The sequence below is a fragment of the Staurois parvus genome, unplaced genomic scaffold (genome assembly GCF_062004578.1).
Source record: "Staurois parvus isolate SC_StPar_1 unplaced genomic scaffold, SC_StPar_1.0 ptg000152l, whole genome shotgun sequence".
Classification (NCBI taxonomy): domain Eukaryota; kingdom Metazoa; phylum Chordata; class Amphibia; order Anura; family Ranidae; genus Staurois; species Staurois parvus.
The window spans coordinates 1088944-1111852 of NW_028317948.1; the positions used below are offsets into that span (position 1 = coordinate 1088944).

Genomic DNA, 22909 nt, shown 5'->3' on the forward strand with positions numbered 1-22909 from the left:
GGGAAGGTGGTAGGGTGGGATGACCCATGTTTTGGAAGGTCAGAGGCTGGGGTGACCCATGTTTGGGAAGACTGAAGGGTGTGTCGACCCATGTTTGGGAAGGTCAGAGGGTCATAGGGTGACCTATATTTGATAAGGTGGGAGGGTGGGATGACCTATATATGGGAACATGGGAGGGTGGGTGACCCATGTCTAGATAGGCAGGAGGGTAAGTTGACCAATGTTTGGAAAGGTGAGAGGGTGTGGTGACCCCTGTTTGGGAAGGCCGGAGGGTGGGTAACCCATGTCTAGGAACATGAGAGGGTGGGTCTGGATAGGCAAGAGGGTAAGTTGGGGCTGCACAGTGGCTTAATGGTTAGCACATCTGCCTTGCAATAAATAGGGCATGGGTTCAATTCCTGACCATGGCTCATCCTGCATGGAGTTTGCATGTTCTCCCTGTGCTTGCGTGGGTTTCCTTCGGGTGCTCCGGTTTCCTCCCACACTCCAAAGACATGCTGGTAGGTTAATTGGATCCTGTCTAAATTGGCCATAATATGTGTATGTATGAATGTGAGTTAGGGACCTTAGATTGTACACCCCTTGAGGGTTAGGGACTGATGTGAATGTTCAATATATATATATATGTGTGTATAGCGCTGCATAAATTGACAGCGCTATATAAGTACCTGAAATAAATAAATAAGTTGACCAATGTTTGGAAAGGTGAGAGGGTAGGTGACCCATGTCTGGATAGGCAGGAGGGTAAGTTGACCAATGTTTGGAAAGGTGAGAGGGTGGGGTGACCCATGTTTGGAAAGGCAGGAGGGTGGGTGACCCACGTCTAGGAAGTCTGGAGAGTGGGGTGTCTTCTGTCTTGGAGGCTAACGTCACCCATGTTTTGGAGGGTATGGTGACCCATGTTTGGGTAGGCGAAAGGGGGGTTGGTCATTGTTTGGGAAGGCGTAAGGGCAGGGTGACCCATGTTTGGGAAGGTCAGAGGGTAGGTGACCTATATTTGAGAAGGTGGGATGACCTATATATGGGAACATGGGAGGGTGGGTGACCCATGTCTAGATAGGCAGGAGGGTAAGTTGACCAATGTTTGGAAAGGTGAGAGGGTGTGGTGACCCCTGTTTAGGAAGGCTGGAGGGTGGGTAACCCATGTCTAGGAAGTCTGGAGAGTGGGGCAACATGTCTTGGAGGCTAAGGTCACCTGTTTGGTAGGATGGGTGACTCATATTTGTGTAGGCAAAAGGGGGTTGGTCCTTGTTTGGGAAGGCGTGAGGGCAGGCTGACCCATGTTTGGGAGGCAGGAGGGTGGAGTGACCATGTTTGAGAAGATGGGGTGACCCATGTTTGGGAATTCTGGAGGGTGGGGTGACCAATGGATGGGAAGGCCAGAGGGTGAAACAAACATTGTCTGGGAAGGCTGGAGGTTTGGGTGACTCATGTCTGTTAAGACGGGAGGGTGGGGTGACCAATGGTTGGGAAGGAAGAAGGGAGGGTGGGGTGACCCATGTTTGGGAAGGTGGGAGGGTGGGGAGACCCATGCTTTAGAAGGCTGGTGGGTGGGATGACCCTTGTTTTGAAAGGTGGGAGGGTTGGGTAACTCATGATTGGGAAACCTGGATGGTGGGGTAACCTATGACCTTGAACGTGGGGTGACCCATGTATGAAAAGTTGGGAGGATGGAGTGACCCATATTTGGAAAGGTGGGAGGATGTGGTGACCCATGTTTGGGAAGGCGGGAGGTTGGGTTGACCCATGTTGGGGAGGCTGGAATGTGAGGTGATCCATGTTTGCAAAGACCGGAGGGTGGGGCGACCAATGTTTGGGAAGGTGGGAAAATGGTGTGACCCATGTTTGGAAAGGCCAAAAAGGCGTGGGTGGGACGACACGTTTGGGGAGGCCGGAGGGTGGGGTGACCCTTGTTTTGAAAGGTGGGAGGGTTGATTAACTCATGATTGGGAAGCCTTGAGGGTGGGGTAACCTATGACCTTGAGGATGGGGTGACCCATGTATGAAAAGTTGGGAGGATGAAGTGACCCATATTTGGAAAGATGTTTTGACCCATGTTTGGGAAGGCGGGAGCTTGGGTTGACCCATGTTGGGGAGGCTGGAATGTGAGGCGATCCATGTTTTTGTGAAGGCCGGAGGGTGGGGTGACCCATGTTTGGGAAGGTGGGAAAGTGATGTGACTCATGTTTGGAAAGGCCAGAAGGTGGGGGTAACTTATGTCTTTGATGGTAGGGTGGCCCATGTCTTGGCAGGCAGGACGTTGGAGTGAGCCATGTTTGGGAAGAAAAGGGGGTGAGGTTACCCATGTCTGTGAAGGTGGGAGGGTTGCTTGACCAATCATTTGGAAGGCGGGAGGGTGGGGCGACCTATGTTTGGGAAGGCAGGAGGGTGGGACGACCTATGTTTGAGAAGGCCGGAGGGTGGGTTGACCTATGTTTGAGAAGGCCAGAGGGTGGGGCAACCCATGCTTGTGAAGGATGGAGGGTGGGGCAACCCATATTTGGGAAGGTGGAAGGGTGAGTCGCCCCATGATTGGGAAGGTGGGAGGGTGGGGTGACCTATGTTTGAGAAGGCAGGAGGGTGGGGAGACCCATGCTTGTGAAGGATGGAGGGTGGGGCAACCCATATTTGGGAAGGTGGGAGGGTGGGGCAACCATTATTTGGGAGAGGGTGGTTAACCAATGTCTGGGTATGCGGGTGGGTAGGTTGACCCATGTCTGAGGAAGCCAGAAAGTGACCTTGACCCATGTATGTGACGGCCGGAGGGTGGGTTGACCATGTTTGGGATGATGAGATGGTGGGGTGACCCTTATCTTGGTAGGTGGGATGGTAGGTTGACCCATGTTTGGAAAGGTCAGAAGGTGGGGTAACCTATGTCTTTGAGGGTAGGGTGGCCCATGTCTTGGTAGGCAGGATATTGGAGTGACCCATGTTTTTGGGAAGGCGTGAGTGCAGGATTACCCATGTTTGGGAAGGTGAGGGGGTAAGGTGACCCATGTTTGTGAAGGTGGAAGGATTGCTTGACCATTGTTTTGGAAGGTGGGAGGGTGGGGTGACCTTTGTTTGGAAAGGTGGGAAGGTGGGGCAACCCATGTTTGAGAAGGCTGGAGGGTGGGGCAACCCATGTTTGAGAAGGCCAAATTGTGGGGCGACCTGTGTTTGGGAAGGTCAGAGGGTAGGGTCACCCATTTCTGGGAAGGTGGGAGGATTGCTTGACCATTGTTTTGGAAGGTGGGGGGGTGGGGTGATCTATGTTTGAGAAGGCAGGAGGGTGGGGTGACCCATGCTTGTGAAGGATGGAGGGTGGAGCAATCCATATTTGGGAAGGTGGGAGGGTGAAGCACCATTATTTGGGAGAGGGGGGAGGGTGGTTGACCCATGTCTGGGTATGCGGGAGGGTAGGTTGACCCATGTCTGAGAAAGCAAGAAAGTGACTTGACCCATGTACGTGATGGCCGGAGGGTGGGTTGACCATGTTTGAGATGATGAGATGGTGGGGTGACCCTTGTCTTGGTAGGTGGGAGGGTAGGTTGACCCATGTTTGGAAAGGGCAGAAAGTGTCTTTAAGAGTAGGGTGGCCCATGTCTTGTTAGGCAAGATATTGGAGTGACCCATGATTGGGAAGGTGGAAGAGTTGTTTGACCAATGCTTTGGAAGGTGGGAGGGTGGGGTGACCTATGTTTGGGAAGGTGGGAGGGTGGGTTGACCCATGTTTGAGAAGGCTGGAGGGTGGGGTGACCCATTTTTGGGAAGATGGAAGAGTGAGTTGACCCATGATTGGTAAGGTGGAGCGACCTATGTTTGAGAAGGCAGGAGGGTGGGGGCGACCCATGCTTGTAATGGATGGAGGGTGGGGCAACCCATATTTGGGAAGGTGGGAGGGTGGAGTGACCATTATTTTGGAGAGGGGGGAGGGTGGTTGACCCATGTCTGGGTATGCTGGAGGGTAGGTTGACCAATGTCTGAGAAGGCCAGAAAGTGACTTGACCCATACATGTGACAGCAAGAGGGTGGGTTGACCATGTGTGGGAAGGCCAGAGGGCAGGGTGACCCATGATTGGAAAGGCCAGAGGGCACAGTAATCCATGTTTGGGCGGGTGAGTGGGGAGGACCCATGTCTTGGAGGCTGGGGTTACACATCTTTGGAAGGAAGGCAAGAAGGTGGGGCGACCCATGTTTGGGAAGGCTGGAGGTCAGGGTGATCCATGTTTGGAAAGGCCAGAGAGGGTGGGGCGACCCATTTTTGGGAAGGCCAGAGAGTGGGGTGATCCATGTCAAGGAAGGCAAGAGGGTGGTGAAACTCATGTGTGGGAAGGCGGGAGGGTGAGGGTAACCCATGTTTGGGATAGCAGGAGGGTTACTTGAACCATGTTTGGGAAGGCGGGAGGGTGGGGTGTCCCATGTTTGGGAAGGCTTGAGGGTGGGGTGACCCATGTTTGGGAAGGCCAGAGTGACCCATGTTTGGGATGTGTGGGGGTGGGGCGACCCATTTTTTGAAAGGGGGAGGGTGATTAACCCATGTCTGGGTATGTGGGAGAGTAGGTTGACCCATGTCTGGGAAGGCCAGAGGGTGGATTGACCCATGTATGTGACAGCCAGAGGGTGGGGTGACAATGTTTGGGATGATGAGATAGTGGGGTGACCCATGTCTTGGCAGGCGGAAGGGTAGGTTGACCTATGTGTGGGAAGGCCAGAGGGCAGGGTGACCCCTGTATGGGAAGGCTAGAGAGAGGGGATGACCCATGTTTTTGAAGCTGGGGTCACACATGTTTGGCAGAGTGGGGTGGCCCATATTTGAGTAGGTGGGAGGGTGGGGTGAACTATGTTTGGGTAGGTGGAAGGGTGGGGTGACCTATGTCAAGGAAGGCAAGAGAGTGGGGCAAACCCATGTTTGGGAAGGTGGGAGGGTGGGGTTACCTATGTTTGAGTAGGCGGTAGGGTGGGGTGAACCATGTTTAGGAAGGCCAGAGGGTGGGGTGACCAATTGTTTGGGAAGGCCGGAGGGTGGGGGGGACGCATGTTCTGAAGGCTTGAGGGTGGGATGACCCATGTTTGGGAAGACCGGAGAGTGGTCTGACCCATGTCTTGGAGGTTGGGGTCACCCATTTTTGGGAGGGTGGGCTGACCCATGTCTGAGTAGGTGAGTGAGTGGGGTGACCCATGTTTGGGAAGGCGGGATGGTGGGAGCACCTATATTTGGGAAGACTGGTGGATGGGGTGACCCATGTCTGGGTATGCAGGAGGGTAGGTTGACCCATGTCTGAGAAGGCCAGAAAGTGGCTTGACCCATGTATGTGAAGGGTGGGGTGACCATGTTTGGGATGATGAAATGGTGGGGTGACCCTTGTCTTGGTAGGTGGGAGGGTAGGTTGACCAATGTGTGGGAAGGCCGGAGGGCAGGGTGACCCATGTTTGGGAAGGCAGGAGAGTGGGATGACCCATGTCTTGGAGGCTGGAGTCACCCATCTTTGGGAGCGTGGGGTAACCCATGCTTGAGTACGGTAGAGTGACATAATACTAATCACATCTCCAGGAGGACTAGCAGACAGACAGAAACAAAGGGGTGACTCATTTAACTCAGTTAACAATGGGAATGCACACCTAGGAGGCATACAATTGTAGAAAGACAGTAAACACATAACACCTTAACCACTTGCCTTCCTGAGGATTTACCCACCTTCCTGACCAGGCCATTTTTTGCATTACGGCGCTGTATTACTTTAACTAACAACTGCAACGCTTTACCCAAATGAAATGTAAGTCTTTTTATGTCTTTTTCCCACAAATTGAGCTTTCTTTCGGTGGTATTTGATCACCTGTGCGTTTTTTTTATTTTTTTGAGCTATAAAAAAAAAAGATAGACAATTTTGAGAAAGAAAACTATATTTTTGACTTTTTGCTATTAAACATGTCCAGTAAAAAAGTTCAAAAATCAAATTTCGTCCTAAATTTAGACCAAAATGTATTCTGCTACATGTCTTTGCTAAAAAAAAATCCCAATACGTGTAAATTAATTGGTTTACGTGAAAGTTATACCGTTTACAAATGGTGGTATAAATACTGGAATATTTTTTTTTACTAATAATGGCGGCAATCATGACTGCGGCAGACATTCTGACACTGGGGGGAACTGACTTGGTATCACTGACATCACCAGAGACACCAATACAGTGATCAGTGCTAAAAAAAAGCACTGATACTGTACTAACGGTACAGGGGAGGAAGGGGTTAACATGAGGGGTTATCAAAGGGTTGACTGTGTGCTGGGAGTGTTTTACTAGGGGGCGGTGTATTGGTACTTCACTGTAAGTAGACTGTGCACAGCCATCCAGAGCTATGTGCCCGAGCAGACAGGGAGGAGGACTGTTAGTAAACAAAGCAGCCCTCCTCTCCATCGGAGATCCTTGGTACTCACCAGGCCGTCGGGTAATCACCGCAGGTGGGGGGCGCGGGTAGGGTGTGTGCCCGGCTCGCACGCTCCCCCTACCTGGAAATGCGAAATCATGTATATATACGTGATTTTGCACACCCCTGCCACCCTGTAGCAGAATATCTGCTATAGGGCGGCAGGAAAGTGGTTGATAAACAGATTAGAGCAAGAGACCTCAGCATCAGATTGTTTTGAGCTGATTATATCAATATCTACTTACAGTCTCTGAGTTTAGAAAGGGAGGTTGAAGCAGTCAATGCTGGGTTTGGCACCGAGACCCCAAATCTGTATCCTGGTCCTCCAGTTCTCAGAGTCTGTTTGTTTTTGGTAGACATGGACTTTAATCTGAAGTAAACTACTCCAAAGGGCCCTCCCCCTTAGGCACACACCTCCCAAAGAATAGAGCCCGCTCAGATGCCAGGGCCATGGTCAATAGGCTAAGGCTAGCCTGCAGTCTCCTCCAAAAGCCCCTGTCCGGGTTTGATCTGTCACATGACCAATGTATGAAAAGGTGGGAGGATGGGGTCACCCATATTTGAAAAGATGGGAGGGTGGGGTGACCTATGTTTGGGAAGGCTGGAGGTTGGGTTGACCCATATTTAAGAAGGCTGGAATGGGAGTCGACCCATGTTTGGGAAGGCTGAAATATGGGATGACATATGTTTGGGAAGGTGGGAAAGTGGGTTGACCCATTTTTGGGAAGGCCAGAATGTGGGGTAACCCATGTCTTCGAGGGTGGGAAGGCAGAGGGGTGGGGTGACCAATGTTTGTGAAGGTTGGAGGGTTGCTTGACCAATGTTTGGGAAGGCGGGAGGATGGATCAACCCATGTTTGAGAAGGCTGGACGGTAGGGTGTCCCATGTTTGGGAGGGCTGGAGGGTAGGGCAACCCATATTTCGGAAGGTGGCAGGGTGGGGAGACCCATGTTTGGGAATATGGGGTGACCCATATTTGGGAAGGGGGGGTGATTGACCGATGTCTGGGTATGCAGGAGGGTAGGCTGAGCATGTCTGGGAAGGATGGAGGGTGGCGTGACCCATGTATGTGATGGCTGGAGGATGGGGTGACCATGTTTGGGAAGATAAGATGATAGGGTGACCCATGTCTTGATAGGTGGAAGGGTTGGTTGACCCATGTGTGGGAAGGCAGGAGGGCATGGTGACACATGATTGGGAAGGCCAGATGGCAGGGTGACCACTGTTTGGGAAGGCGGGAGAGTGGGGTGACCATGCCTTGGAGGCTGGGGTCAACCATGTTTGGAAGGGTGGGGTGACCCATGTTTGGGAAGGCAAAAGGGTTGCTTGACCCATGTTTGGGAAGACAGAAGGGTGGGGTGATCCATGTTTGGGAAGACGGGAGGTTGGGTTAACCCATGTTTGGGATGGTGTGAGGGTGAAGTGACCCATGTTTGGGAAGGTGTGAGGGTTCCCTGACCCATGTTTGGGAAGGTGTAAGGGTTGCCTGACCCATGTTTGGTAACGTGGGAGGGGTGCCTGACCCATGTTTGGAAAAGTGGGAGGGTGGGTGTAATGGAACCAACCCAGATTGCGCTTGAAGACTTCCATTAGAATACCGCTTCCCCGTCCGAACACCGACAACAGACACCACAGCCCACCATACAAGACTAGACGACACCAGTCTTGAAGTAAACCAGGAGGTAGACTATTTTATTTGAACACAGATACAAGATATATACACTCAGGGGACAGTCCCATCTTCCTGCATAATGACACAGGGCAGGGTAATCTACATTTAGTAACAAGAGACACACAGGTATTCCAACTTCACACTGAACAATATGGTAGTGTGACAAGAGCACCCCTACCTGAAAAAAGAAGGTTACTAAAAGATCCACGCGGAGTAATATGGATTCAAAAATTACAGGCAATACTTTATTTGATCACGTAGATCATAAGGAGGTTAAACATGAGCACGGTGAACATGTCAAGCAATTAAAATCATTTTAAAAGCACTTAGCGTCTTCATATCAGGGTCATTTAGGCAAGTAGAGTACCATATAAGGCAATATATGGTAATGGTGAGGTTTCGATCCTATGTTTCCATGAATTTCCAGCTCGTATTAGAGTGAACCATAGATTCAGCAGATATGTTCCCAATATAAGTCAGGATGTGTAGAGTAGCCTCCTGATGTATGGAAGCTGGAACACAAAAATACACAAAGAATGTATGAAAGTATAGGAGCTGAATCACATCCAGGCCTCACCAAGCCTCCCTCTACAGTAATTAGTGGACACCTTCATTACCTTTTTAGTTGTGAAACTGTCATACCCACTTCTCAAATGTAGGGACTTCCTGGATAGCCACCCCAAGTAAAACACAGTCCACAGTACCAAATGATTCTGGGGATATATATAAAAAATTATTATAAAGAACACAGGCATCAAGTGAAACCCTGAAAGCAAAAAACAAAGTATGGGTATATTACCATCAATAGGGATCAAGAAGACTCCCATCGACTTGAAATAGGATCAGGTCCTTGATGCTTGTTCAAAGGTGCATATGGGGGTGGGGAGCCAGGTAGTCACAGTACGTAGATTCCAAACACATATATTGTGTATATAGCAGGCCGTGAATACCTGAGTCTGTATACCCACTGAAGGGGTTTCCAAAAATTACTCAATCTAAGAAAATTGAAGCGGTTTGAATAGGATATGGCTTTGTCACAGCATTCAATGCCTAAATAGGATAGCATATAAATATATATATGTGTATATATTATATCCTCTAAGGAGGATTTCCAAAAAATTCCCCGAGTATACAGGGTAAATTAGGCCCGTATGACATGCCCTCTTGGCTCCAGATATACTCTATAAATCTACACAGCTGTAAGCTTAAATAACTTGCCACCGGTGGAAGGTATATTCCCCTAGGGGATTGCCGTTTGCGAACCGCTGTAGTAGTAGACTTTTGGTAGTTTTCAGAGGGCCTCGTGCCTTCCTAGCAAGGAGCTGTGACACCGCCGTTCCATCCCACCTCGTGGGCGCCACACCCTATGAAGACGCCGAGCGTAGTGACGTCATTACGTTGACGCGTTTCGTCCGCCAATCACCGCAGACTTCGTCAGAACTGGGAGGGGACTTCAATCCTTTGCCTTATATGGTGCACTAATTGCATACCAAGGAGTCTCCACCTCGCCATCTTGTGTTGAAAGAGTATCACTACATTCGAAAGATCCAAAGTGAATTAAAACACATACTGTATATTAAATTTAAATTGACTGCTGCCAATAAAACTTCACACCATCAGACAGTCCCATCAGGAGGGAGGGCTGCTGGAGACACCCCCCCCCCGCCACACTAAGCTAATACACATAAACACATGCATCCCATAATAGTTTGCTCCCAAGCCAGATACACGATAGAACAATGGGAAGCCACATGACATTAAACAATCAACAACCCCCACACAATATTAGGACAGATCACCCTGTACCCCTAATAGCACAGGGTGATTTACACATACGAGGGATATGGGGATTCCCATCACAGTGGGGTGACCCAAGTTTGGGCAGATGGATGGAGGGTGGGCCACCCATGTTTTGGAAGGCCAGAGGGTGCGGAAACACATGTTTGGAAAGGCTAGAGGGCAGGATGACCCATGTTTGGGAAGGCTGGAGAGTGGGGTGACCCATGTCTTGGAGGCTGAGGTCACCCATGTTTGGGAGGGTGGGGTCACCCATGTTTGGGCAGGCAGGAGGGTGGAGTAATTCATGTTTGGGAAGGTGGGGTGACCAATATTTGGGAAGGTGGAAGGGTTGGGTAACCCATGCTTTGGAAGGCTGTTGGGTGGGGTGACCCTTGTTTGGGATGGGGGAGGGTTGGGTGACCCATGACTGGGAAGGCTGGAGAGTGGGCTGACCTATGACTTTGAGGGTGAGGTGACGCATGTATGAAAAGGTGGGGGAATGGGGTGACCCATGTTTGGAAAAGTAGGAGGGTGTGGTGACCTGTTTGGGAAAGCGGGAGTTTGGATTGACCCATGTTTGAGAAAGCTGGAATGTGCGGTGGCCCATGTTTTGGAAGGCTGGATAGTGGGGTGACCCATGTTTGGGAAGGCCAGAAGGTAAGTTAACCCATGTTGTTACAGAATGCCTGTCATCCCAATTTGGTGACTCCATCAGAGAACTGTTTCTTGCCACAGGACCAAGATATTGTAGCCAGGCATTGCACCCAAGACTAGATGAGACTAGCTTAGATGCCAAAACAGGAACTCTTTATTGAACAGAAAACACAGGTTTTTGTACACTTCAAAAATAGGGGCAGTGCCTACAGGAACAAAAACACAAATGTTATACATTAGGATAAACATCCCACACTGATTAGGTAAGCGTTTGATTACATTTTCCTAAACAATCCAAAGCTAAACAGTACAGCCAACAGATAACAGTGACCTAATTAACATTAAGCTAATCAACAGCCAGACATCCAGAAAAAGCTTTGGTTAATCAGGGAGCCCACCCCAGACGGGCTGACAATAAGCCCGCACCCTGAATACACAAAGTCCATTATACATGCTGTCTTTCAGGTGTTTGCTTTCATTTATATAATCTGTCCATACAATATTCCAAGTTTGAAAAAGTGGAATTATTTTATCTTCTCAGATTTCTTGAGGGAGATTTTTGATAAATATTTCTGTCCCAAATGGATGACCTCCTTAACCCAGTCCACATGAGGGCCACCATATTTCCTCTGACCATTAACTTGTGCAAGATTAATATTACTTCTTTCCTTCCACTCCAGAATGGATGATTTGCTGTCTTTATGCAGAGAATTTATTTATTTATTTATCGAGTTTATATAGCGCCAAAGGGTTTGCTCAGCGCTGTACAATAGAGGGGGGGACAATACATGAAACAGAACAGTAACATCAAACAGTACACAAGGGGTAAGAGGGCCCTACTCTTTCGAGCTTACAATCTAGGAGGGAGGGGGTAGAGGCACAGGAGGAAACGGCTGTGGGGGATGGAGTGGTAGGAGGAGGGAAGGGCAGCGGCTGTTAGGTGAGGGTGGGGTAGGCTTCCCTGAAGAGGTGGGTTTTCAGGGAGCGCCTGAAGGTGAGGAGGGAAGGTGACAGTCTGATGGATTGGGGTAGTGAGTTCCAGAGGATGGGGGAGGACCTGGAGAAGTCTTGCAGTCGTGCGTGGGAGGAGGAGACCAGGGAGCAAGATAGAAGGAGGTCCTGTGAAGAGCGAAGGGTACGGGTAGGGTGGTACCTGGGAATCAGGTCGGTGAGGTAGTTAGGGGCAGTGTTGTGAATGGCCTTATAGGTCAGGGTGAGCAATTTGAATTTAATGCGTTGGGCAATGGGGAGCCAGTGGAGGGAGAGGCAGAGGGGGTTGGCAGAGGTGGAGCGGCTGGTGAGGTGGATGAGTCTGGCCGCTGAGTTCAGGATGGTCTGAAGCGGGGAGAGTTTGCACTGGGGTAGGCCGGTGAGGAGGGAGTTGCAGTAGTCAAGGCGTGAGATGATGAGGGAGTGTACGAGTAGTTTAGTGGTGTCTGGGGTAAGGCAGGAGCGTATCTTGGCGATGTTGTGGAGGTGGAGCCTGCATGTGTTTGTAAGTGATTTGATATGAGGTTGAAAGGAAAGGTTTGAGTCCAGAATGACGCCAAGGACCTTGGCTTGCTGGGCGGGATTGATGGTGGTGTTGTTGGTAGTGATGGAAAGGATGGGGGGGGCGCGAGCTGGGGGGAAGACGAGAAGCTCGGTTTTGGAGAGGTTGAGCTTGAGGAAATGGAGCGACATCCAGTCAGAGATGTCGTTTAGGAGGTGAGTGATGCGGGCGGAGAATGTGGGGGTGAGGTGAGGGGTGGATAGGTAGATTTGAGTATCATCAGCGTAGAGGTGGTAATTGAAGCCGTGGGAGTGTATGAGTTTGCCAAGGGAGGAGGTGTAGATGGAGAAGAGAAGGGGTCCAAGGACAGAGCCCTGAGGGACCCCAACAGAGAGGGGGAGGGAAGAGGAGGTGGCATCGTTGTAGGAAACGCTGAAGGAGCGTTGGGATAGAATTAATCCAAGCCTTGATCTCAGAGTTCATCATGTTGTTGTCCATCATTAGAGAATGATCTGCTCTCTCCATGGGCAATAATCAGTGGGTAGAAAGCTAGCCCCTAGTCCCCTCCAAAAGCCCCTATCCTGGTTGGGTCTTTCACACATGTCTTTGAGAGTAGGGTGAACCATGTCTTGCTGGGTGGGAGAGTGAAGTGACCCATGCTTGGGAAGGCATGGGGTGACAGATTTTCGGGAGATGGGAGGGTGGGGTGACCCATGTTTGGGAAGGCTGGAGGGTGGGGTGACCCATGTTTGGGAAGGCAGGAGGGTTGCTTGACCCATGTTTGGGAAGGCGTAGAGGTGGGGCGACCCATACTTGGGAAGGCCTGAAGGGTGGGAGACCCATGTTTGGGAAAGTGGGAGGGTGGGGCGACCCATATTTGGAAAGGTGAGAAGGTGTTACAACCCATGTTTGGAAGGGTGGGGTTATCCATATTTGAGCAATGGGGAGGATGGTTGACCCATGTGTGGGTATGTAGGAAGGTAGGTTCATGTCTGGGAATGCCGGAGGATGGAGTGACTCTTGTGAAGGCTGAAAGGTGGAGTGAGCATGTTCGGGAAGATGAGATGGTGGGGTGACCCATGTGTCAGTCGGCAGAAGGGTAGGTTGACCCATGTTTCAGGAGGCCGAAGGGCAGTGTCAGGAATGGAGATTTTTTATTACAGTTGTGTCCAAAATTATTCAACCCCCAATGCTGTAAAGGGGTTTAGGGACTATAGTGTACATTTGGAATTGTATTCAGAATCAAATCCTACAAGGACGTTGTAACTACCCAAATGCAACTAAAATGACATCAATTGTTTATGTAATACAGTAGTAAATGGTTCTTATGTGGTTTCTTCATTGCCACAATTATTCAACCCCTTAAAGACTACCACTCTGAAGAACAGAGGTTCATACAGGTGCTTTCCATCAGGTATTGAAAACACCTGTGGATGTCACCGAGCAGCAATCAAGCATAATAAGCACCAATTAGGCAGCTTTAAAATGACTGTGATACTCAGCTCCTTCTAGACATTTACTGGTGTGGTTACAAACATGGTGAAGGCAAGAGAATGGTCCAGGAAGACAAGAGAAGAGGTGATTTCTCTTCACAGGAAGGGCAATGGCTATAAGAAGATTGCAAAGATGTTAAACATACCAAGAGACACCTTAGGAAGCATCATTCGCAAATTCAAGGCAAAGGGCACTGTTGAAACGCTACCTGGTCGTGGCAGAAAGAAGATGCTGACTTCGACTGCTGTGCGCTACCTGAAGCGTAGAGTGGAGAGAAGTCCCCGTGTGACTGCTGAGGAACTGAGAAAAGATTTGTCAGATGTGGGTACAGAAGTTTCAGCCCAGACAATAAGACGCACACTGCGTAATGAAGGCCTCCGTGCCAGAACTCCCAGGCGTACCCCCTTGCTGTCTCCAAAGAATAAGAAGAGTCGACTGCAGTATGCCAAAAGCCATGTGGACAAACCACAAAAGTTGTGGGATAGTGTTCTGTGGACTGATGAAACAAAATTAGAACTGTTTGGGCCCATGGATCAACGCTATGTTTGGAGGAGGAAGAACAAGGCCTATGATGAAAAGAACACCTTGCCTACTGTGAAGCATGGTGGAGGGTCAATCATGCTTTGGGGCTGTTTTGCTTCTGCAGGTACAGGGAAGCTTCAGCGTGTGCAAGGTACCATGAATTCTCTTCAGTACCAGGAGATATTGGATGGAAACGTGATGCAGTCCGTCACACACCTGAGGCTTGGGAGACGTTGGACCTTTCAACAGGACAATGATCCCAAGCATACCTCCAAGTCCACTAGAGCATGGTTGCAGAGGAAAGGCTGGAACATTTTGGAGTGGCCATCGCAGTCACCAGACTTAAATCCGATTGAGAACCTCTGGTGGGACTTAAAGAAAGCAGTTGCAGTGCGCAAGCCTAAGAATGTGACTGAACTGGAGGCCTTTGCCCATGAAGAATGGGCGAAGATACCCGTAGATCGCTGCAAGACACTTGTGTCAAGCTATGCTTCACGTTTAAAAGCTGTTATAACTGTAAAAGGATGCTGTACTAAGTACTAAGATTGAATGTCACTTGGGGGTTGAATAAAACTGATAATGCTGTGAGCACAGAAAAGACATTTGTGGTTATTTCATTATAACTGTTATGTTATATTTGTCTGACCTACAAGTGCCTCTTTAATGTAAATGTAAGCAAGATGACTGAATGATCAAAAGCAATGTCAAACTGGCCAAAACACTCAATTTCAGTGGGGGTTGAATAATTTTGGCCACAACTGTATGTATTGATGTCATACATATCCATCAGACTTATGTATAAAAGTATAAATATAAATAAATAAATACAAAACTCAACAGAAAGGAAACTAAAATGTCCCAACAGTCCCTGGGAAAAAAAAAAAAAAAAAAAACTCAAACATAGCCTGAACGGCTCATAAATAAAAGTCCATAACCTGAAAGGAAAAAACGGAAACTATATGCAATATTTATAGTACAAGGCCTTTATGGCCGAGACCACATGACTAAGAGCCTTTATGGCTCAGACAAAAACATAAACCATATGCAATTTCCATATTCAAACCTGCTGCTTACGGCCTATATGGCCTAAACTATATACAAAGGACCTAACCATACCATTATATACACCACAGGGGAGGGCTAAGGAACCCGCAGATCTTCCACGTCTGACCCCTACAACCTACCATGCAAAAGGCTACCAAAAAGATCCGAACGCAAAAATCTAGGGAGTGCTGAAGGCAGAAACTAGGGACAGATCCCACCACCCGAGATCAACAGACCGCAGCAACAGGCTTGATGTTCCTCCACGCCTCCATCCAAGCTCTGCGTCGCAGCCTGTCTTTCTCAAGACCCCGAATTTTCCCCACCTCACCAAGGATGTCACTCGCCACCACCTGAACAGGGAGGACCTTCTGCCGAATGGAGACCTGACACCGTGCCATCCAAGTGTGATAACGGACAACTAAGCTGACTAAAAACAGGGTGTCCAAATTAAAACCCATGCGACTCTCGAATGCTCCGTACACCCACTCCGCATACGACATGCGATGGAGGAAAGGAACACCCAGAGCCCCTCCCACCTGTTTATACACCTCTACGTTAAAGGGGCACTGAAGCAAGAAGTGGTCCATAGTCTCCACTTCACCCCCACACTCCGACCTCGGACAACCACGGTCATCCGCAGGACGGTACTTCAGGTTACCCCTCACGTAGAGCCTGCCATGGAAGGCGAGCCAGGCCTGGTCCCGCAACTTCAGGGGGATCCGCTCCAGATTTATCAACCGCAGACCCTCCCTCATAACATGGCCCGGGCAATCTCTCAAGGCCAGCGGCACATGGAAAGCAGATGCCACAATCCTCTCACCCAGGAGCCTCCTGGGGAGGGACCGGACCTCCTCCGCAGTCACATGCCACCGCCGGAGTAACTTCAGGCACGGGGCCACATAAGCCGGGAGCTTACCATGCTTGACCCGCAGGCTTCTCACTGGCCCGCCACTCTCCCAACTGTGCAGAAAGGGTCCAAACCAGATCCGGAACAGTCCTACCCATGCAGGCGGTCTCTCTGCCAGCATGTTACCAAAGTTATGTTTCAAGAACATCAGAGAGAAAAAGACCACCGGGTTGACCATACCTAGGCCACCCTCCCGCCTGGATGAGTAAGTCACGTCCCTCTTGACGAGGTTCAGCCGATTCCCCCATAACATCTGGAAGAAACAGCTATAGATCCTCGTATAGAGCGATTCTGGCAAGAGGCAAACGAAGCTGACGTACAAAAAGACTGGGAGCAGGAAAGTCTTGATCAAATCAACCCTTTCCCTCAAGGAGAGCCGCCACCCCTTCCAGCATCTCACTTTGACCTCGGCATCCGACAGCTTGGATTCCCAATTTTGCTTGCTGTAATCAGCAGAGCCAAAATTGATGCCCAACACTTTGATGTTCGGCTGAGGCACCGGGAAGGTGTCCGGGAGTGAGAAGCTCTCACCCTCCCTACCCATCCAGAGAACTTCACATTTGTCCTGATTGACCTTGGAACCTGATGCCTCGGCATACTGATCCATTACTGAAACCACCTCCTGCGCCTCCTCCGGTCCAGAAATGAAAACAGAAACGTCATCAGCATAAGCCACAACTCTCAAAGGCGGATCTCCAGTGGCACCCACCAGCACCCCACTCACCGCCCCGCCATCTAGCCTCCTGACGAAGGGGTCGATGGCAAAGGCATAGAGCAAGGGACTCAGCGGGCACCCCTGGCGCACCCCAGATCCAACCTCAAAGGGCTGCCCAACCCAACCATTCACCAACATGAAGCTCTCCGCCCCTTGATACAATGTCTTCAACCAGCCGATGAACCTCCCCTCCAAACCATACCGGTCCAGGAGATGCCAGAGGTACTTGTGATCAACTCGATCAAAGGCCTTTGCCTGATCCACCGCCAGCAAGTACTTTCCCCATCCTTCAGCCTTACATCGCTCCAGAGCCTCCCGGACAGCTAACACCGCTGTAAAGGTACTCCTGCCCTGGACCGAGCAATGCTGCTGACGAGAAAGCAAACTGTCTGCCACTGACGACAAGCGCCAGAACAAGATCTTCACCAGAACCTTTCTATCAACATTGAGGAGGCTGATGGGGCGCCAGTTCTCAATAGCCGAAGGATCTTTACCCTTTGACAGGAGAATAACTGCAGACTGTCTCATGGAAGGAGGGAGAGATCCCTCATCCAGACAGCTGTTATACACTTCCGTGAGACGAGGTGCCAGGCGGGATTTAAAAGCCTTAAAAAATTCGGCAGTCAGACCGTCTGGCCCAGGAGTCTTTTTAATGGCCAGACTATCAATCGCTCTGGACACCTCTTCTGCAGTAATCTCCCCAGTCAAACTCGCCAGAGGGACATCACTGTCCAGACCAGGCGTGGATTCCAAAAAGCTCGACATCCCTGTCCGGTCAAGGTGTTTCTCACTCAGTAAATCCGCATAAAAGGACCTGGAGACCTCCAGAATCCCTGACCTGGATTTAGTCAGGGACCCTGTACTATCCCTCAGAGCAGAGATTGTCTTAACTGCTGCACTCTGTTTGCAATTCTGGAAAGGGTCAGGCGAGTGGTATTTCCCATAATCCCTCTCCAGAACCAAAGAGGCACGCCGATCATACTGGAGTTTCCTAAGGAGAAGCTTCACCTCCGAGATTGCCCCCGAATCTCCACCGCTAGAAACAAGGCGGTCGAGCTTCCTCCGCAACCGCTGGTAGGCGTTATACTGTTTAAACTGCCGTCTCTTACCAACGGCCTTGAAAAACCTGCTGATCCGCACTTTGGTGAGCTCCCACCACTCAGACTTACTGCCGCAGAAATCCAGCACTGTCTCCTGCGCCTGAAAGAACTCCTCGAAAGATCGTCTCACCTCCTCGTCCTCCAGCAGAGATGAATTCATCCTCCAGATGCCCTTTCCTCTCAGCGGCGTGTCTGAAATATTCAAGGTGACAGATAGCATAAGGTGATCGGAAAACTCCACCGCCTGACACTCAGGTGCCGAGAAGGCAGAGTTCTCCCTCAAAAAAAACCTGTCTATCCTACTCTGGCTATTACCTCTCCTAAAGGTGAAACCCGTGCCGTCTGGGACACTTTGAATCCAAGCGTCAACCAGACCTGCCTCCCTGACTATAGCATTTAGAAAATTGCTATCATATCCCAGCCAGTCAGTGAAGCCTCTCCTGTCCTTGGGCCTAGTAATGGTGTTAAAATCACCTCCAAAGACTACCAGCCGGGATGTAAAGAGGTAAGGTTTAATCCTCGCAAAGAGGTTCTTCCTGTCCCACTTGGACTGTGGGCCATAGATATTAATGAGACGGAGCTCATGCCCCCTTACGAGAACATCCAGAATCAGACATCTTCCGATCTCTACCTCAATTATCCGCCGACACGTTACCATGCCGGTAAAAAGCACCGCAACTCCGCTGTAAAGCTCAGCCGCAAGAGACCAGTAGGAGGGCCCACGCCTCCACTCACGCTTGGCCAGATGGACATCAGCCAAGGTGGGCAACCTGGTCTCCTGCAAAAAGAAAATATCAGCTTCCATCCCACTGATCAACAATAAGGCTGTTTCTCTAGCACTTACAGACTTCAGGCTGGCAACATTAATGGTTGCTACCTTTATCGGAGCGGGAACTGCCATTAGGATAATTGAGAGGGACGTTTCTTAATCCTCCTCTTGACTTTCTTGGCAAGGTCCCTCACTCTCTTAAGAGACCCCCCAGCATCCTCGTCCTCCATCGGGGAAGCGGGATCACCTGACCCCTCCTCCTCCCCCGACAAAGCCCCAAACCTATTCCCCAGGGCCACCTCCCCCGCCTCTAAAGAGGACACCGACCCTGCTGAGGACAAAACTGGCTTACTCCGCCTACCTACCAGGGACCACCCCTCCTCCACCTGAGCCCCTACTGGAGCAGAACCTTGGGACTCCCGGGACTCCCTACCGGGCCTCCTACTCCGCCGCAGCGGCAAGAGCAAGGGGGGAGCAGACACTGAGGGACTAGACCTAGCCTCAACCATCTCGGCCCCTTTAGCAGCCTCCCTCAGCTGTTTCTTAGTCCTGGGAGGAGGAACCGGCACACAAGGGGGAACAACAGGGGACTCCAAAGGGGTAGACGAAACAGGGGGGACAGAGACAGGAGGGGCCACAGAAACCTCCCCTTCCCTCACAAGGGCCGCCACAGCAACCGAAGCCGCTCTCTCCAATGCCGCCTCCGCCTCTTCAGCATCTATCCGATCCAACTCTGCTTCAAGCTCCCCCACCGGAAGGTTGTGGAGGGCCTCCGGGCACTGGTTGTATGAATGCCCGAGCTCCCCGCAGAGATTGCATCGGACAACATTGCAGTCCCTGGCCAGGTGTCCTATTTCCTGACACAGGGAACATCTAATGACGGGGCAGGTGGCCGCAAAATGCCCCTTGCCCCCACACCGGTGGCAGACCCTCGGCTGACCCGCATAAAAAATTATCAGGCGGTCCTTCCCTAGAAAAGCGGAAGAGGGAATGTGCTGGAGCACATTTCCAACCACCTTTAAGCGGACGGTGGTCGTCCACCCACCTGTCCATATTCCCCTCTCATCCTTGATCTTCCCAAGGGGCCCCATCACATCCCCATATCTACTTAGCCAGACCACAATATCTGATGCTGGGATGGATTCATTTCTCACCAGCACCGTTATTTTTTTAATCAGGGACTGGCGAGAGACGAGCCTCGGGGTTAGGCCCACCCACCTAGGGCTGGTGACAAAGGTGGCCTCATACCTCTGCCAAAAGAGGTCCAACAATTCTGGCCGCATGAAGGACACGTCATATTCTCCAGTACCAACTGGAGCAATAAACGCAAAAATATCCGCAGCACGGAAGCCCATTTCTAATATGCGGTCTATGACCTCTCTCCTGCTAAGGGGGGGGCCCTCCCCTGACCATTTTAGCTGAACAACATTTCGCCTTGCGGCGGAAGTGGGTAGGTTACCTGCCCTTGCCCAGGCCGATCCCACTAACCCCTGACCTCCCCTAACTGCAGCAGAGTAACTGAGCCCCGATCTAGCCCCAGGGGCACTCAACATCAAGGGGGCATGACCAGGGGAAGCCGCCACACCAGCAGCAGCAACTGAAGGGGCAGATGCTGATGAGCCATGACCTGGGGGAGCCCGGGGCTGGGGACCACCCATACCAGCAGGAGAACCCACCTGAGCCGGACCCGCAGGAGCCTGGACCTGAGAACCTGGAGCCCCCTGAGGAGAAACCGGGGGACCTGCTGGTTGCACACCAGAGGCCACCATGCCCCCCAAAGGGGCGGGGCCCAGTGGGACCACCACCGGAGGGGAAACACCCTTAGCCAGGACTGTAGGGCTAACCTGCACTTCAGAAAATTTTGCAGGCATTATACCCGCTACCCCAGCGTCCAGAACCATCTCACCAACACAATCAGCAGAGTCCTTCTCCCCTTCCAGTGGCTCCCCTGCCTTTGCCAACACGTCCTTGGGGATGCGTTGCAGCATGACAAAGGCAGCATGCTCCTTCACCACCGGCTTAGCCGGCTTGCGGGGGATGACATCACTTTCAGCTTCTTCCTCAGAGTCCTCGGACGTAAACCTGAAGTCGGCTCCACGCAGCTCTGCAACCGCCTCTGCCAGGAACTGCAATCCGCCCACTATCTCCTCCTCCTCCACCTGGGTCCCCCAATCCACAGGCAGCTGCCCAGGGGGGAGGGACTCTGATGATCCTGCCACCACGCTGTCTTCCATTTTAGACGCCATTTCCTCTGAGGGTGCTGTGGGCTCAACCTGCCCCTGCTCGCCTTCTACCAGCAACTCCCCCGACAATTCCTCCACCGAAGAGGCCTCCTCCACCGGACCCCGCATCGCCGCAACACTGCGGCTTCTTGCAGCCTTAAATCTCGCTTCATTCAGATACTTCTCGCTTAGGACGCCGCTCTGGCGCTGCAGCGCCGCCACATACCTCCCCTGCTGTGACACACGAAGTTCCAGCGCCTCCAGGTCCGGTTTCATGGCCTGCCGCTTAGTAGACCATACACGGTCGTAGGATGACCGGAACTTCTTTAGCTCCAGAGTCAGCTTCTGGAGCTTGGCTTCCTCCTTGTCTATTAACCTGGCCCGAGCGGCCACACGGTCCCGGTAGGCAGAATAAACTTCCCCCTTCCTAGGGGCCATTCCCAGGTCCTCTACTGGTGGAAAAGAGAGGCCGGTACTAGGCCCCTCCAGGGCCTTCTCCCCGCTGGACCCAGGCCCAGGATCCGCCATCCTGCCTGGGCTGGGCAGGGCACTTTAGCCCCAGGCTTCTCGGGCCTTTCTGGAGCTCAGCAGACAAGTGCAACACACCCTCTCTCAGGAATGAATTCACCAATAATGGTGGGACTCAGCTGCCTTGTGATCTGCAGTACCAGGGCTGGCCAGCGGGTGCTCCCGGCAATCAGAGACTCAACCTTTCAGCCAGCTAACACCTGGAACTGATGATACTGGTGTATTTAAGGGATGGCCAGACTTGCAGACTCTGCCTTGGTGTTGTGTTTGTCCTGGGCCCTGTATCTGTCCTGCATCCTGTTTCTGTTCCTTTGCTGACCCTGCCTGATCTGAACCGCTGCTGACTTCTCCTGCTCTGATCCCGGCTCGCTCCTGACCATCCCTCTGCCTCACCCTCTGTACCATGCTGCGTGCTACCTGTTCTGATCCCTGGCTTGTGACCCTGACCATCCCTCTGCCTGACCCTCTGTACTACGCGTTTATGTTTGTATGGTTAGTGTTAATAAATTATATTGTTTATCACATATCTGAAGTCTGCGTTTCCCTGCGTCAGTCACACACCTCTGGTCACACCCGGGAGCCCTGACATTACACCAAGGCCAATCCGGACCAGAAGTGGCTGCACAGGGAAGCCATCTTGGCTTGTTGCTGGGAAGGATGGATCTGGATGAGGTTGAGTATTTATCTCTGCTAGTGCTTGATGACAGAAAATATGCTTATCAGACTCTGAAGGAGTATCCCCGGGATGAACTGCTAGAATGTATACGGCTCGCTCATGTTCTAGTAGATCAGGGCACAGATTTCTCTATGGTGCAGCTATTGATTAAGGTTTGTGTTGAGTTGGTTTCATCTGGTTTCCCCGAATGCAGGGATGAATTTTTGCCACCATTTAGTGCAGACCAGGTAGAGTCCCTGGTGTGGTTATTAGAGGATGATGTGGGTTACTTTCTGGAATATTATTCCACATGTTCACCACAGGTACTAAGAGATTGTATAAACGCAGTGCAGTCTTTGGTCAGACAGGCTTTGTGTAAGCTCAGCTTTGTTCAACCCATACTGCAGACATGGACAGACTTGTTGCACCCAGCCTCAGTCAGCTTACAAAGACCCAGTCCTGCTTCTAATCTATTTCCTCAAAGCTCTACTCCTGTATTCCCAACAACTCCCCCAGTTACAGCCCAGTATACTTGGCTATCTACCGCATGTCAGTACCCTGTTCCCACTCGCTGCACCTATCCTGCCTTTAACCCTGTAAAAAAGCCCTCTGTAGCAACTGCTCCCTCTCCTGTTCCATCCTCCAGTTCTTCTCTGTCTCCAGCTGCTCCATTCGTTTGCAGACCTGCGTTTACTTGCAGTGCTCCAGTAGTTAAAACCAGAAAAAAGCGAAAATTCTTTCCAACCAATACCATCCTGCCAGTATCCAAACCGGTTAACCTGCCTTCCGTGGTTCAGCCTGAATCCTCTACTCAGCCTGATGCCTGTACTCAGCCTGATGCCTGTACTCAGCCTGATGCCTGTACGCAGCCTGATGCCTCTCTTCTGCCTGATGCCTCTACTCGGCCTGAAGCCTCTACTCGGCCTGATGCCTTTACTCGGCCTGATGCCT

At 51.1% G+C, this 22909-nt stretch overlaps 1 protein-coding gene across 1 annotated transcript in view; it reads right to left on the reverse strand.

The window, feature by feature from the left end:
• The window catches only part of LOC149463766 (uncharacterized), a 41795-nt gene extending 21887 nt beyond the window's left edge, over nt 1–19908 (reverse strand). Inside the window, exon 1 of the mRNA XM_089674774.1 lies at nt 19060–19908. Within this exon, the coding sequence (XP_089530900.1) occupies nt 19060–19908 (849 nt within the window). The remainder of the gene's footprint in view (nt 1–19059) is intronic.
• Nucleotides 19909–22909: the final 3001 nt, after the last annotated feature.